This window comes from Herpailurus yagouaroundi, unplaced genomic scaffold (assembly GCF_014898765.1).
Source record: "Herpailurus yagouaroundi ecotype Mexico unplaced genomic scaffold, PumYag 28, whole genome shotgun sequence".
NCBI classification, from domain to species: domain Eukaryota; kingdom Metazoa; phylum Chordata; class Mammalia; order Carnivora; family Felidae; genus Herpailurus; species Herpailurus yagouaroundi.
This window is the reverse complement of record NW_024412376.1, coordinates 45,206,777-45,224,709: the sequence shown is the minus strand read 5'-3', so window position 1 is coordinate 45,224,709 and position 17,933 is coordinate 45,206,777. Positions and strand designations below refer to the sequence as shown.

At 39.8% G+C, this 17,933-nt stretch overlaps 1 protein-coding gene and 2 non-coding genes across 3 annotated transcripts in view; 2 read left to right on the top strand and 1 right to left on the bottom strand.

Annotated features, from left to right (window-relative positions):
* FREM3 (FRAS1 related extracellular matrix 3) overlaps window positions 1–17,933 on the bottom strand; it is an 86,611-nt gene that overhangs the window by 31,766 nt on the left and 36,912 nt on the right. The window contains exon 3 of the mRNA XM_040473095.1: window positions 2,041–2,187. Coding sequence (XP_040329029.1) covers window positions 2,041–2,187 — 147 coding nt within the window. The remainder of the gene's footprint in view (window positions 1–2,040; window positions 2,188–17,933) is intronic.
* LOC121040302 (U6 spliceosomal RNA) lies at window positions 10,314–10,419 on the top strand. Its single transcript, XR_005795230.1, has one exon. It is a non-coding gene; the product is annotated as a U6 spliceosomal RNA (small nuclear RNA).
* LOC121040476 (small nucleolar RNA SNORA15) lies at window positions 13,762–13,881 on the top strand. Its single transcript, XR_005795321.1, has one exon. It is a non-coding gene; the product is annotated as a small nucleolar RNA SNORA15 (small nucleolar RNA).

Sequence of the window (17,933 nt, the reverse complement as noted above, 5' to 3'; positions counted from 1 at the left end):
CCCTTTAAGAGGTTTAGAAGACGGGGTGGCCTGGGTGGCTCAGTCGGTTGAGCATCTGCTCTTGATTTTGGCTCAGGTCATGATCTCACAGTTTGTGAGTTTGAGCCCCACATCGGGATCTGCATTGACAGTGCAGAGCCTGCTTGGGATTCTTTCTCTCTCTCCCTTTCTCTGACCTTCCCCTCCTCTCAAAAATAAATAAATTATAAAAAAAAAGAGGTTTACAAGGGAAGATAAACAAGTGATTTCAATTCTGTTTGATTTTGAGTGCCATGATATAATAATGATATTTAACATTTATTAAGTATTTAATGTGTGCCAGGGACTATGTTAGATTGAATTACACACATCATATTTAATCTACAAATCTTGAGATGGATATTTTACAGATAAAGACATTGAAGGTCATTAAAGCATCACAAAAAACAATATGTATCAGAGCAGGAATTCAAACCCCACAGTTGGTTTGTTTTGTTTTGCTTTGTCTTGTTTTCTTCTAGCTCCTTCACTTTGACTGCCAGCCCCAGCATGGGGTGGGGTGAAGGGATTAGATGGACTTCTTGCAGCACTAAGTTTCCCTACTTTGGTGTTGATGTGGTTTTAAGTAGTGTTTTGTAGGACAGAAGAGTTGACTGTATGTAGTTTACTTAACAATACATGGGTGACTACCATATGCCCCATGCTGTTTTCAGAACTGGGCATTACCCAGGATGTAGTACCTGCCCTAGTGGAGCTGGAAATCTACTGAGGAAGACAGACAGTGGACAGATGGACATATGAGGCATGCCAGGGATGGTCCATGTAGAATAAAGCAGGACATGGGGATAGCACCTGTGTAGAGGCTGGTTCAGATAGGGAGGCTGGGGACATCTCTCTGAAGAGTTTACTCTATAACCATCCAAATGGTTCTGGGCAGATAGATGAGTTTTTTCCTTAGGCAGGATATGAAAATACTTCTTGACATACTAACCCCAATCTTATGCCTATGAGAAATCCCTGAGATAAAGAATTATAAAGACAGAACCCTAAAAGAAAAAGGAGGCATATTTCACCTGAAGTTCCTGCAGTAAGTTCTACTGTGTGTTGAGAAAGTAACCCGCAGCATAGACTAAGGCTGAGGACCACCCAGAAATCAGAGTGTTCTTATGCTGACCTCTTTTCCTAGGGGAACAGTCTGATCCCAGAGCCTCAGGCCTGGAGAGGAGACTAGGGAAAAGCTTGTCTTTTCTTAATTGCCTGTTCTCAGCCGTCTCCTTCCTGGCTTCTCTCCAAATAGTTTTGATATGTTGGCAGGTCTCTGGATTCCGAATGTCTGGGAAACTCAGGAAGCTCATTTGTAAGATGAAGATAACACACTCCTATCTGTCTTGTCAATAGTTAGCGAAAAATAAAGACAAAATGATCTCTGAAAGTTTTGGCAGCTACAGATATTATAAAAATCTAATGCATTATTACAAAAATTATTGTTAATAATTAATGATGATAATGACATGTATTATGTAGTCATTATATATCTGTTTACCCCAAGTTGTAGAACATAGAAAAATTTGATGCTGTACATGTTTTGGAGGAATTTATAATCTAATAGCAGGGTGAAAACAATTATATATAATCAAAAGAATAGCTACAACAAAACATAATAATTACCATGTACTCACAAATAATTTTTCAAAAGAAATAGCTGGAACTAAGCATAATCATGTATTATATGCTTAAAAACAACTTTAAAAGAAACTGAGTGACTTGGGGATTGTGATATGTGGCTATGAAATTTTCCTGGCATCTTCTGGGTTGGAAAGAGAAATAATGTAACCTTCCAGGAAAGTCCCAACAGGAGGAGGAGGATGAAAAGTTGGAGTGTATATTTAAGCCCATAACTCACACTGAGTAAAAACTATGGCACCATTTCATAAATTTTCTTTAGAAGTTTCCCCAAACCGGTTGCTGATTCTCTTCCAATCTGTTCTCTCATAATTGTTTCCAAGCTTAGATATCATGTTTCTGTTACCTATTACCATCAACCAATCCAAATTTACTCACTGATAAAGGATGTTTCTTCAAGATACCCTCTGCGCGTGAGGGTCACTTCTAAGAACGTGGAGTCTTCATCCACAATGTAGTATTCTTTCTCCAGAGAAATCCAAGCCCAGTTCAGATGGAAAGGTTGATGTGTCAGCTTATTTCCTCCTGCAATTGATAAGGGTAAAGGAGAAGTTGGATGACAGTGAGAGAATTAGATAGAAAAATCATCTAATGCAGGGTTTGTATTTTGCTTCTAAAGCCAAGGGTTTCAAAATACATGCTCCTTTTTTATAGAGAAAGAAGTGCTTTGCTTTTCTAGAGAATGTCATGAGCCCTATGTGAGGCCCTGTTCCCCCTGCTTAATGCAGGATTATTAACCTGAGTCTATTCCTAAAAGGTCTTACACATTAGGGTTCCAAAGAACCAAAGCTTGGTAGTTTTAAATTTCACTCATATTCAACACTCCCATCTTTTGCTCACTGTTTCCTTTGTTTGCTTCCTTTCTCCCCTCATTTTCTTTCTCTGCCTTCTGATATACTCTTTTGTATTGTTTATATATCCATTTGCTCTCACAACAGGCTACAATTTCCCTGAACACAGTGTCCACATTATATTTCCTTATTTTATTACTGTGAGGATCTGGTATGATGTGTTGAACTCAGATTCTTTTTTTCTTCTTATTTTTTTTAAATATTTATTTATTTTTGAGAGAAAGAGAGAGAGAGAGACTGAGAGAGACAGACCATGAGCAGGGGAGGGGCAGAGAGAGAGGGAGACACAGAATCTGAAGTAGGTTCTAGGCTCTGAGCTGTCAACACAGAGCCCAATGAGGGGCTCAAACTCACAAACTGCGAGACCATGACCTGAGCTGACGTCGGATTGCTTAACAGAATGAGCCACCCAGGCACCTGAACTCAGATTCTCACTGTTTAAAAACTGTCCAAGTGGACTGTAAGAGACAAGGATATAGGGGGTCTATCTTATTTCCTCTTGTCCACACTGGGTCACAGGCTTCTTTGATGATGGTTAACCTGGCTCCATATTGAGCCTGTGCAATGTGTGTGGATTGGAAGAAAGAGCAGGTTTCCCTCCACTGGGGAGCCATTGTTACAAATAATCACTTGTAGAAGGATGTTGAAATAGGACTCTCTAGGCCTCAGTTGAAACTGAGGCACCAATATAATAGATATGAGCTAACAAAGCGAGTATAGGCAGACTACCACCTACAAAGTTTACAACAGAAAGCTTTACTAACCAGTTCCACAACTACTAAACCCCTAAATCAGATTGAGCATATCATAAAAAGGCAACATGTAGAACAAGAATGGAGGATTTGTAAAGAGAGTACTTTAGAAAAAGCTGATGGGCATCTCTACCACCACCCAAGTAGGGTGTGGGCAAGGAGTAGAGCTACATTCTTCACCTCCAGCCCAGGGAGAGTGGGCTTCAATGAACCTGTTAGAGAGCTGACATGTCCTTCATGTGACTGATGCATTACCAAAAAAGTTCATGCGGCTTTGGCAGGGTAGAGAGAGTGGAGAGGCCTGCATTTGGGAAGTAATTAAGTACCCATGAAGACTGGGACAAGGAGAGCATGCGTGTGGGCCAGAGGTGGGTCATCTGCCCAACAGAACCTGTCGAGGAGGCAATGCGATCCCAGTGGGAAGCTGGAAGCTGACCACCAGATCCCTGTCAACTGCAGAAACGGTGAAAGATGAGGAACTGCACGTTCCATAGTCAGGACTCTTTAAGGAACTCATGAAAACACCAATGGAAGAAAGAGTCGCCGTTAAATAGTTGCCATCCAGGGGCCCCAACATCGGATGCAACAATACTTGCCACACCAGACTATGCTCTGTCCCCCATCTCCCCTCTCTCTGGGGCTAGCCGAAGGATCAAAGCTTTGCTAGGAAGCCAGGAGAACCATGAACATGGGAAGAGCAGAAGATGGCCTCTGCCCTCCCCCCTTGTCCCAGCTCTGGCTAATAGCTGCAGAGAAGGCATAACACAGAACAAGTTCTGATATTTAATTACTGCTTCGGGCTGTGAATTCTAATGACCAGACTGACACTGTGTTTTTGATTTAATATGGCTGTAAGATGTTTTTATCTGAGAGTGATTAGAAAAGTTGTGTGACTGCCAAGTATCCATTGTAGGAGGAAGGGAAGAACCTTTCTTCCCAGCACCACCACTGAAAAAAATGTTAAAAGAACATACAGCTAAAATCATAATTTGATTACATCACAAGTTGTGCTCATTTGGTGCACCAGGAATGCACTGATATATAAATGCAAGGTAAATGCACCTGCTGAATTTCATGTTTATGATCCATCTATCTTCTCTTTAAAGAACATTATTGATATTACTGTGGATATTTTGATAAGTACAGAAAAGTGTAAGACAAACATACCAGAAACCCTTTTATGTTATTTAAAGATATGATACTGGTCTTGTTTCTAGTTTGAAACCACTTAAATTCATCAAGTATGTAGTTTTGTTTTGTTTTGTTTTGATTTTGAAATCATGAGTCAAAATAATACTTCAAGTTTACTCTTTTTTGAAGTTCTGTCATATAAGCTTTATTTTGTTCTGATAACCATACTACAGAATAGGATAAATATTAGTCTCATTGTATATCTAGGCAAGTAGTTTCAGGAAAATAAAGTAACTGGGCCAGGTCTGTGCAGGGTAGTGGCAAGGTCTTGTCTGGACTGCAGACTTCTAGTCCTGTGCTCTGGTTTTGACTCTGAGTGCCACTCCTATGATTAATGCTCCTGGATCAATGCAACTCAAATGCTTCAAAAGGGAAATGGGCAAGGAGCACCTGGGTGGCTCAGTCAGTTGAGCGTCCAACTTCAGCTCAGGTCATAATCTCACAGTTCGTGAGTTTGAGCCCCCTGTTGGGCTCTCTGCTGTTAGCACAGAGCCCACTTCAGATCCTCTGTCTCCCTCTCTCTCTGCCCTTTCCCCACTTGCTCTCTCTCTATCAAAAATAATAAATAAACATTTTTAAAAAAATTGAAATGGGCAAAATCTATTGCAAACAAGATTCTCCGAATCAAAATATCCATGATGAAAAAGGATCAACAAGTAGAGACAAAGATATTTTCACATCCCAAATGTATATGATATGGATTTCTCAAAAAACGGGGTCTGAAAATCTTTAGACCCTAGCAGCTACCCTAAGTTTCTGCCCCCTAGATCCACATGGCTTCTTGTTAAGACTTCTCTCTGGGTGTTTGCTTCATTCTGTATTCTCTGAATACCAGCTAGCTTTCTCCACTTGTCCATGCATGTATCCTGCGTGTCCCCCATGTATCCTGATTTGCTTATCTTTATTTCACATGACCAGCAGAGATAGATTAGCCTCATGGCATTTCAATGGTCAAGCTTGGGTGTGGGTAGCTGTGGTGTTATTAGGTGTGGCCTCGCTGCAGCGTGAGGTTGAGGAGGAAGGCAGTTCTTAGTGAAAAGCGCTTGAAGATTTAGATATCTAAATGGTATTTGTGTCCTAACATCAGGATGCAAAAACTAGGTGAAAATAGTAGAGGGCCCTTTTACATTCTTGTCACCAATAGTTTTTCTGTACTCAGATTCTTAAAATAAAATGTACAGATAATCCCAAGAAGCAGCTACGTGGCACAGAAACAGCAGAGACTTTGGATATAGCATCAAGTGACCACTCTGCTATTAATTAGCTATACAGACTCAGAAAAGTTACCAAGTACCGTTGAATTGTAGATTCTTTGACTGTTAAATGAGCATGATAACAATAACAATGACAGGAATAATATCTTCCTCAGAGCTGTAAGGATTACCCGAGATAGTAAAGGCACACAGTAGGCACTCAAAGAGTGGTCACATTAAGGCTATACTGACATCGATGCACATAATTTAATGGAGAAGCAGGAGAAAATAAGTACAAATCAGTACTTTTAAATGTATAAATCAGTTAGGTACAGAAGACCATTTGTTTGCTCATTCACACATCCTATAAATAATTACTTTAAATTCTAACCAATCAGCAAACACAGTGCTAAGATTTGTGCTAAGTGTTGTGGATCAAAAGACATGCAAGTGATAAAGTTAATTTGTATATCAGGACCCACAAAATGGACCAGTGGCCCAGTCCATGTCACAAAATCTAAACCTAAGTCAGCCTGTGCTTACTGGAAACACTTGTCAAGGAAACTCAACATACAAGCCTCCAACTCAACTTTGGCTACTCAAAACTTCAAAAGGGAAATGCGAGCCTTATAAAGAAATCCCCAGCCTCCCAGCCAACCATGCACTGCCTCTTCTAATGCTCTATGAGACTTGCCCTCGCGCCCAAATCCTATGGGAAGTGTTCCACTGCTTGTGAGGCACTGCCTCCCCCAGTCCATGAATGGCTTTCTCTTGAATAAAGGATATCAAACTGGTTGCTCAATTGTATTATTTTTGTCACTTGACACAAGGTATAATTTCTTCAGAGAGGATATGGACAGATTTCATGAGACAGTAAGGGCTTAAGCATTGGGCGGTGATAGTGGAGAAGAAATGGACAGTTTAGAGAGAATAAAGGAGAATTGACAGGTTTGGGGGATGAGAAGCCAGAACACGTGAGGAAGGCTGTCAGAGAGGGACTCCGAGCTTAAATCGGGCAGCTGGAGGAATTGTGTAATGTGAGCAGATATAGAGAAGTTAGGAGGGGAAGACAACTTGGGAGTTTAATTTCAGATTTGGCTTTGAAGGGATGATAAGAAGTCCAAAGGAAAAGTTCATCAGTTATTTTGGATACTTGGAGATTTGGGAAAAAGTTTCAGGAATGGACAAAGGCAAGAAATGTATATTTGGGTGTACTGTGATACAGGGAGTCTCTGAGAGGGAGTTTTAAAGTCCAGTTTTTCAAAATAACAATAAAGAGCTAAATATATGTTATAAAATTTTTATAATTAAAAAATTTTTTTACATTTATTTTTACATTTTTGAGAGACAGAGACAGAGACAGAACACAAGTTGGGGAGGGGCAGAGAGACGAGACACAGAATCCGAAGCAGGCTCCAGGATCGAGCTGTCAGCACAGAGCCCGATGCAGGGCTCGAACTCACAAACTGTGAGATCATGACCTGAGCCGAAGTCAACCGACTGAGCCACCCAGGCACCCCAATTTTTAAAAAAAGTTTTTAATGTTTATTTATTTTTGAGATTTTGAGAGAGAGAGAGAGAGAGAGATGTGTAGAGTATGAGCAGGGGAGAGACAGACAGACACAGAATCCAAAGCAGGCTCCAGGCTCCGAGCTGTCAGCACATAGCCTGACGTGAGGCTGGAACCCAAGGACTGAGAGATCATAGCTTGAGCCGAAATCGGATGCTTAACTGACTAAGCCACCCAGGCTCCCCCCAGGCACCCCAATTTTTATAATTTTTTAAAGTTTATTTATTTGAGAGAGACAGAGAGAGCCCAAGATGGGGAGGGACAGAGAGAGGAGAGAGAGAATCCCAAGCAAGCTCTGAAGAGTCAGGGTGGAGCCCCATGTGGAGCTAGAACTCATGAAACTGTGAGATCATAACCTAAGCCGAAATCAAGAGTCAGATGCTTAACTGACTGAGCCACCCAGATGCTCCTATATTATACAATTTTTGTACTTTGTCAGACACTGCCTCTTAGACACTGTCTTTAGAGTAGTATGATCCTGGCTGAGCACCTGACCTCAGACATCCTGGGGCCCTGAAGAAGCTGATTCAGGCATTGCCCTCTTCTACTCTCAGACCGGTTGGTCCCTGGACTTTGAAACAGGAGCCAAGCCAGGAGCAATGTGGAGGAAAGGACTTGGTCTCTACCAGTCACCTTGACTTGCATGTGTGGCTCTGACTTAGTCTCTCCTATTGGTTGGCTATGCACCATCACTTGCTGGGGAAAGGGTTGGGAGTGGGGGGTAGAAGGGATTGGAATATAAGAAAGAGGAAGTGGTTGGAATGGCCAGGGAGCCCCTGCTAAGATGGAGGTCCCACCTGTGAGGGTCAGTTACAGGGCCCTTAGCTTTGGAAGTCAGGGTATTCTGAGGAGGAGAGGAGGTGTGGGATGTGACTATGATCCTTTCCAGTGGGGGCCAGAGAGGATGGTTGCCTAGGCCTTAGCTGTGCCCTCCCAGGCTTCAGTTGGTAGCACTCTTCACAGGTGCAGCTTCTTCCCCTGGACCCAGAAGCAGGCAGGCAGCCAGCTGATGCATTAACAATTACATCCCAAATAATGAGAGGTGGTTTAATGTATAATGAATAAGAATGCAGACGTTGGATTGCATGAAAGTCCAATTTATGAAAGACTTTGCATAGACGATGTTATGTATTTCAATAAGGAAGTAACTGTAAAAAAAAAAAAAAAGAAGATCAAGAACTAAACGTTGGGGACAGTTGCCTTTGGGAGCCAGTGAAGGAAAATAAGTAACAAAATGGAAAATAAGAAGCCTTTGAGTTAGTTTCATCCCACTGTGTAAGTCTGATATAAAACTACCATCCAGAAGTAAAAAAAAAAAAAAGGAGAGTTTCAAGCATAACCATAATCTTCTTATCAAAGGATGATACTTTGTTATTTGCTATATCAAATGATAACAGCTACATATCTAGTTACACTCTAGGGCAGCATTTTTCAACCTCAATACTATTGACATTTAGGCTGGATAATTCTTTGTTGTGAGGGGCTGTCCTGCGGATTGTAGGATGTTTAGCAGTATCCTTGACCTCTACCTACTAGAAACCGACAGCAGTCTCTCACCTACCCCTATCCTCCAATTGTAACAATAAAAAAAAAAAAAAAGTCTCTAGACATTGCCAAATGTCCCCTAGGGAGAAAAATAATCTTTCATTGAGAACCACTGGTGCAGATGAAATTAAAGGATTTTACTGCATCTCTGATAAAAAATGTTCCTATTGGGGCGCCTGGATGGCTCAGTCAGTTGAGTGTCCGACTTCAGCTCAGGTCATGATCTTGCAGTTCGTGAGTTCGAGCCCCGCATCAGGCTCTGTGATAACAAACAGCTCAGAGCCTGGAGCCTGCTTCAGATTCTGTATCTCTCTCTCTCTCCCCCTCCCCTGCTCATGCTCTGCTTCTCTCTGTCTCTCAAAAATAAATAAATGTTAAAAAAATTTTTTTAAATGTTCCTATATTTCATACTCCTATTTTGGGAGAATGACAAATGAAACATTTTGGATTTGAATTTGACATTGATAATCAAACATTCCCCGTTGACTTCAGAAGGTAGCCTGAATCTAAGTTAATCTGAGGAAAATTAGAAGGATACAATATCAAGGACATTAAAACTATTTTTCCTGTGGACAAATCAGAGTTTAAAGTTGGGGACAAGAGCGATATTCATGGGATCTGATTAACCATCACACTTTTTTCCTGGGCAGCTATTGAAATGGAAGCATCAGGTCGCTAAGTTTAGGTGGGAAGACCAGAGGCAGCCCTCCCACACGTGATCTCTGTGCAATAGGCAGGTGCCTCCATCTCTGCTCCCCCATCTGTAAGACGGTGGTAAAGACAGGGTCACAGGAGGCACTGGATAGGAGAGACCGTGTAGGTGGGGAAGTGTGGGCACGTCATTTTTATGGTTTGAGCTATTACTATTAAGTTCCTTTTTTCTCCTTCATGAGTCAGGAGAATGAATTATTAAGAAAAGAACTATGTAGAACGAAATTAATGCTATAATGTTCTAAACAGAACATATAAGCTCATAATGGGGGATGCAGGATGGGGGTAAACAGGACCAACATGTCCCAAGTGCCTGATACATGTGGAGCTCTGGGCTAGGAAGTGTGCAATCTGCCAATGAGAAAGAAGAAAAATAAGAGACAAACAAGATGGAAGAGATAGGAGTCAGGGAATAGGAACTGACAGGACCAGTCTGGACGAGGAAAAGATCTGAGTGCACAGTGAGGTGAAGAGAAGTAGAAAAGTGAATTTTGGAATGGCAAGGGCTTAGAAAGCAATTGGAAGTAATAATGGAGAAAAATACCCAACTGCAGAATTTCAAGCTTCTTGAATTGAAGGGCATAATGCATTTACATTTTCATAAAATCTCCCATTGAGTTTTTTTAAAAAGGAAATATATCCTAAGTGTTTTACCCAAATACTATATTCAGGAAGATCTAATTTTGATGTAACTTAGGTACCAATTTTGGTTTCTGATATAATCTCTTCTTTTCAAATGAAATGATTGGAAAACACCTTAAAATGAAAAATAGATTATGTATTGCTAAAGACAATTTTGAAAATACATCTAAAATAAATGCTGACTCTCATGCTTGCTTTGGCAGCACATACACTAAATATACTAAAATTGGGACAATACAGAGAACATTAGCATGGCCCTGTGTGAGGATGACACAGGAATTCATGAAGCATTCCATGTTGAGAAAAAAATAAAAACAAAAAACAAATAAATGCTGACTCTCAAATGAGTCAAATCAAGTATTAAATGATAAGGTAGCAGTCATTGTCAAATGTTAATGGCTTATGGCCTTGAGCCTGAAAAAAGATTTAATTGAATAGGATATTTGATCTCAAATGTTTAATAATTACCAATGAAAATCTAATATCATACTCATGTTTTTTAATACTCCATGACATTTTCAAATAGCTTCATTGTCATAAGCATTTAACTTCTACAGCCACCAACTTTAAAATGTATCTGACTTCCATAAGCACCACCTCATCATAATACCTATCACTATCAATTTTCACGTAGTGTCAGTTAATACCATTTTTCTTTGGAAAATGCTTCACAGTGCCTCATTGTGATGAAATGTGTTCGAGGCTTGATGCGTACAGCTAAGTTGCATGTCTACAGAATAGAACTATGATAAATATAATGTATTCTTCCCCAGTAGAGGTATAATTTCAGGGAAAAGAAAGTAACTTGAGATAGAAGAATTAACAAAATTAGGTAAGAGAAAAAGTCAAATTGCATGAGACCAACTTCCATTTTTTTCCCTAGCTGTCTCCAGTGTTCCTGGAGTTGTGAGCAGCAATTTAAAACCATGTTCTTTGTTGGGTGAGATATACCACATCCCCTTCCTGCGCAAGGATATTATTCCACCCTCTTTTCTTTTGCATAATTCACTTCTATTCAGTAACTCCATGGGCCTGCCTGATTCTTCCTTCAGTGATTCAGGGTGTGGCCACCCATGACCCAAAGCAGGGGAGGAGAGGTGGCCCTCCTTTTGGAGTCCCCAACACACAGGTGCATGTCCATTCTCTTCTTGAGGAACAACAGGTTGTTTTGTGCAAATCAGGTTTTTCAGAAAAGGAGGGGAAAACTAAAAAGCAAACAGATGAGCTATCTACAGTCATTTCTCTCATTGTGTTCTTCTAAGCTACAGCAATGTTACTTCCCAGACAGTGTTTCTATATTCACTTATGCAGTCTTTGGAAATGTGTGGGCAGGTGATGGAGGAAGGGATCTTTGTGTTCACCGCCAGGTGGGAGGGGCTACAGGGGCGGCAGGTGTAATGCAGTGTGACAGAGGTGTTTGGTATTCTTTTTGGAGATGTCCCCAAACTGTCTTGATGATATATTTGGCTCTCCAATTTGAAGAATAAAACCCAACACGTTATTGCTATGTATGACAATACAAGTTATCTGTGCCCCTTCTTGCCTTCTTAAAATAGAGTTCTTCAATATTACTGCAGTGGAAGCAGGCGGAAAAAGTAAAGACCAGAAGCTTTTCTTCGATTGTTTTGCATGCCTCAATAGGGGCACCACATCCTGCCCTTGACACAAAACAAAACTATCCGAAGTACTCTCAAAGCAAGACTTTAGAATGTTAAAAAAAGGATGAGACTCTATTAGCAGAAGTTTCCAACTAGGAGGAAAGAAAAAATACACCAATTGCATGATCACATGCAATGGCCATTTCTCTTTGGGAGTTGGGGCTCCACATGGCATAACTGGAAGGGAGAAAACATTGTGCCTTCTTCCTTCTCAAGACTCTATAGGATTCAAGGAGGATGTTGAAGCAAACTCTTCCTTCCAGAGAATGTAATGTAATGTAATGAAATATTATGCAATGCAATGCAGACCAATGCAATATATATAGCAAATTCCTCTTTGGAGATCAGAACAGTCATTCTCATTTTTGGATACCATCTAGATAGAGCCAGAGAAAGCTCAGGGTCTTTCTCAGAACCTCATTATTTTTTCTCTCCAAAGAGGGATGGAATTAAAACCTTTCTGAGTTCCTTCCAGGTTTACCATTCCCTAGTTCTTTCTGTCCCCCTTGGTAGGTGGCACTGTCACAGCAATAAAGAAAACATACTAACTTATTACGTCCCAGTTTGGAAAAATAGTATTACTCAGCATAAGTTGGTGCAACTTGATAAATCAAATGCAAACTTTAAGCTCTCAGGAGGCTTATCCACATGTGAGGAGGATGAGTTCTTGGGAAGGCACACCAACTATCTGGGTACAGAGGTGCACTGGCACATCCAGAGGTGTGATCTTAACCCCACTGGCATATTACAACTGAATCCTTTAATATCTGAGATCTCATGTGAAAATCCAATGCTTACCACCACTTTGAATACAGGGACGGGCATACATGACATTTGACAAGTGAAGGGACTATAGTTCAGTAATTGTGCCTCACTCAAGGTCACATAGCTAGTCAATAAATCTAAAAGTATGCAAAGCCCTCATGGTCTGGATTCTTTCCACCATGGCTCCCCACCCCCGTCATCTCCTACCTCTCTTGCTGCCTTTGGAGCCTATGAGTTAGCTTATTCTAAGTTATGTGCAGTTTGTGAAGCTAACGGTGAAGCTAAAAATTCTTAGTCATCCTTCAAGGCCCAGTTTGAACATTGCTCCTTGGAAAAACTTCCCTGGGTGATGGTTCATCTCTGTCACTCATGCACATATCTCCTTGCTAGTACTTGAGTGAATTGTCTCTATGTCTGGTTCTCTTTCCATATCAGTAGCTTATTTTCATTATGGAGTTCCTAGCCCTTGGCAAAGATCCTAGAAATTACAGGGCTCAATAAATACTTGTTGAATGACTGACTGCCTCCTGGAGAAAAACTGACCTAAACATAGATTTAAAGAATAGAATGAGCACTGCCAATAATTTGACCTAGGTGCAGTTTGTAAATATATTACCTTGCTTCATAAAAATGTAGATAATGGTTTTTAAAAAATGTAGTGATATCATAGCATGGACCTGTGGTTTTATTCTAGTTAGAAAGGGAGTCAGAACCTGCAATCCAGGTTGTTATCCTCTTAGCTTAGAACTACTTCTGCAAAATACTGTGTGCACAGGCTGTGAACTGATCTTTAAACTTGAGGGTCTAGTTCTAGAGACATCTTTAAAAAAATAATAAAAATACTCTTTCACAGAGGCACTTGGGTGGCTTATTGGTTGAGCATCTGATTTTGGCTCAGGTCATGATCTTGTGGTGAGTTTGAGCCCTTCAATGGGCTCTGTGCTGACAGCTTAGAGCCTGGATCCTGCTTTGGATTCTGTGTTTCCCTCTCTCTCTGCCCCACCCTGCTCGTGCTGTTTCACTCACTCTCAAAAATAAACAATAAAACATTAAAAAATTAAAAAAATATATTCTTTTACATTTCCATAGTATATATTATTTAACTCCTCCCCCCCCCCCCCCACCATAGTCCAGTGTTCTGCTCATGTTCTAGAAACTGATCACATAACACTGGACATATAGGTTTGTGCTTGATTGGCATTAGAAATGAGATAGTATAAGGCATGGCTGAATACTTTGTTCTTTATCTCAGTAATTGATGCAGCCAGACACCATGCAAAAGTAAAGTCTTCCCTTTGAAATGTCTGTGATAACTGATAATGGATAAAGAAGATGTGATATATACATATACATATACATATACATATACATATACATATACATACACACACACACAATGGAATACTACTGGGCAATGGGAAAGAATGAAATCTTGCCATTTGTAACAACATGGATGGAACTGGAGGGTATTATACTAAGTGAAGTCAGAGAAAGACAGATACCATGTTTTCACTCATATGTGGAATCTGAGAAACCTAACAGAAGACCATGGGGGAAGGGAAGGAGAAAAAAATAGTTTCAAACAGAGAGGGAGGTAAACCATAAGAGACTCTTAATACAGAGAACAAGCTGAGGGCTGATGGGAGGGAAGGTGGGGAGGAGGGGAAAATGGGTGATGGACATTGAGAAGAACAATTGTTGGGATGAGTACTGGGTGTTGTATGTAAGTGATGTATCATGGGAATCTACTCCTGAAGCCAAGAGCACACTGTATACACTGTATGTTAGCTAACTTGATGATAAATTATATTTAAATAAATAAATAAATATTTTATGAATTAATGAAAACATAAATAAATAAATAAATAAATACAAAAAATAAATAAAATAGCTGTGATGGTATGCTAAGCTTTTTTTTTTAATAGCACATTATTTTTTAAAAGTGGACAGAAATAAATGAACTCATGCTGGGGGCTTGCAAGGACTTCCAAGTACTAGTTAAATTGGGCCACTTTGCTCTCTGACATGTTGCTTACATTGCTTTCAAGTGCGATACTAACATTGTGGTGGTTATACTGAATTCTCAAGAAATGGATAGCTTTTATATACGTGTTTTCATTTTCTTAAGAATGATTCTACAGTTTTATTTGCTTTGTAGCTTAGCATTTCTCTCCTTCTCCACAACCCAACAGAAAAAAAAAAAAAGAAATGAGATAGTATAATAAAAATTGTTATGTATGTGTAATGAAAGTAATATTTCCTGAAAAGCCATAATACACTCTATACCTTAGGAAGATGTGATTCCAACCAAACCAAGTCCCTACAGTTTTTTATAGGTGTTCAACACAGGACACATCCCCCAGGGTGGCTACTCTAATGTCAGCTAAAAGCAGCTCTGAAATAGTGGGCTTGAAAACCAGAATCACTTATTCTCCTACAAAGAAAGAGACAAATGTCACATCCCCATCTCAGCTTATGTCTACAGTCAGCCCAAAGGAGATAGAAGAGTGTTTCAAGAGCAATTTGATTTGGAAGTGTTGGGAAAGGAGGAGTCACGTGAAAAAAGGGTCAAAAGGAAGCTCTACAGAGACATAAAAATAAAGTTCTACTCATCACGGCCCAGAATGTAGAGCCAAGTATATTCATATATCCTTGTAAGTGGGTTTGGCCAAACCTTGGAACCATCTAACTAAGCTCTAAATGAATGGGGAATGACATCTGGTAGAGTTCTTCTTAAGGTCTGACAAGACAATAATTAGGGAGGAAAGGTTGGAAGGTAAAGTAAACCGCAGACTAGCTCTGTGTCATCTCCATTGTTAGTCCAGGCCTTAAAAAATGGGCAAGCCAGAGAGCCAACAAATGTCATTAGCCTAATTCTTGGCAAGTACTTATCAGGCAAAGAATATACGCTGAGCTTTTATTTTCCCAGGGGAAGCATTCAATTTGTCAGCAATTCCTCTCTGCCAGACCACAAGTCAACAATTGCTAGATAAATGAAAAGCTTCCACTCAACTTACAAACTCTTGGGTAAAGTATTTATTTTCTAGAAATAAAAGTGCCTTTTTTTTTTATAGCACAAGCTATAAATGGTCCCAGTAGGTTCCACTAAAGCAATCAAATGCCAAATACATAAATCTTATAGACCCTTATGGAAAATGGAAGTGGCTCTGTTACACATCATGTTGAATGAGACTATAGATTCACAGAATAAAAAATGGCAGAATAGGTCATAGCTAATAGGTCAGTGACAGACTAAACCCATTGCTGTAGTAATGGTAAGGGAAATTCAGTGTAACAATCACTTGAGATATACTTTATGAAGACAAAATTTGTTTTGAAGACTTTGGATTATATGCTTTCTGAATTATGCTGTTGCATAATTTGACCTTGGCTCCTATTATATATAATGGTCAGGAGATACTCAACTGTGAAAAGAAATGTTGTGGGTGAGGTTTAACACACACAGATGTGTGTGTGTGTGTGTGTGTGTGTGTGTGTGTGTGTGTTTGCTTTGTCAAAGCCTTTCTCTGTTTCCTTCATCCTGCCTTTCCTGTATATCTGCCTCTCCTCGATTTCCACTTCATCTTTGTGTTTACATGAGCTCTTTCCAGCTTCTAGAAGACTAGTTAGTATTTGTATATACTATATTTAAAAAATTTAAAACGGAAGGAATGGTGATTCCATAAGCAGCATCTAAAAAGAGGCTTCTCAGTTTATTCTTTGCCTGGACTATACCAAAGGGAATCCAATCTAGTAGCTCCCTTGAAGTTTACAAAACAATTTCAAGGTAATGCTTTACCCCCATGTCTTTCACCGAACATGCTGAAACATAAAAATGGGTACAACCTCTGAGGTCATTTTCGGTCTTCAGGTCTATGATTCTAAGTGGGCATAAAAATGATACTGATAGTAGTTTTTACAATTTCACTCTTTTTAAAATAAGATGAAAGCTCAATGTTTAGGGCATATAATTTCTTTTAAAAAGTGTTCCTTGGGGTTTATAAGGAAAGGAAATATTTTCCAACTCAGAGCATATGAATTTTATGGCACCAACCATAGAACAAAAATATGATGGCCCCTTAAGCCAAGGTCCTTTGCCCAGCATGATTTTCCACAGTTACATTACACTACATGGACTTTTGGTTTTCCTAGGCAGGCCCAGGCAGAAGTCATGAATCAAGGATCAAAATATGCTATTTCTATCAAGATTATCCTTTCCAAAATTATTTCCATAATTTTCCAGATTCTGGATTTCTTTCTATGTATTAATACTGGCTGACACAACAGACTGGGAATAAGTATCACTAGGGAACAGAGGAGAAACACTTCTTAAGACACATGTGGCTGCTTTTCTCATGCAGCACGTGCACGAGATTCCAGTGGTGCTGAAGGCGGATCTGCAGTCTGCTTCAAGAGGAGAGCAACCCAACATGTACCTTAATGTTTACAGCAGCACTATCAACAATAGCCAAAGTATGGAAAGAGCCCAAGTGTCCATTGACTGATGAATGGATAAAGAAGATGTGGTATATCTGTCTATATCTATGTCTATATCTATATCTATATATCTATATCTATATCTATCTATGGTTTTACACACACACACACACACACACACACACACACACACACTGGCATATTATTCAGCCATCAAAAAGAATGAAATCTTGACATTTGCAACAATGTGGATGCAACTAGAGTGTATTATGCTAAATGAAATATGGCAGTCAGAGAAAGACAAATGTCATATGATTTCACTCATACCTGGAATTTAAGAAAGAAAACAGATGAACAAAGGGGAAGGGAAGGAAAAATAAGATAAAAACAGAGAGGGAGGCAAACCATAAAAGACTCTTAAAGATAGAAAACAAACTGAGGTTGCTGGAGGGGTGGTAGGTGGGGGGATGGGCTAATGGGTGATGAGCATTGAGGAGGGCATTTGTTGGGATGAGTACTGGGTGTCATATATAAGTGATGATTCAGTGGGTTCTACTCCTGAAGCCAATAGTATACTGTAAGCTAATTAACTTGAATTTATTTGTTTATTTTTAAAATGTTTATTTATTTATTTTTGAGAGAGAGAGAACACAAGAAGGGGAGGGACAGAGAGAGAAGGAGACACAGAATCTGAAGCAAGCTCCAGGCTTTGGGCTGTCAGCACAGAGCCCGGTGTGGGCTTAAACTCACCAACTGTGAGATCATGACCTGAGCTGAAGTCAGACTCTTAATTGACTGAGCCACCCAGGTGCCCCATTGAATACTTATTGAAATAAGTAAGTAAGTAAGTAAGTAAATCAATCAATCAATAAATAAAGTTTTTGGCAAAACTGTTACTGTGATGTAAGTTAATTTTACGTGTCAACAAAAAAGATGATGTCCAGTATTTTTGACAA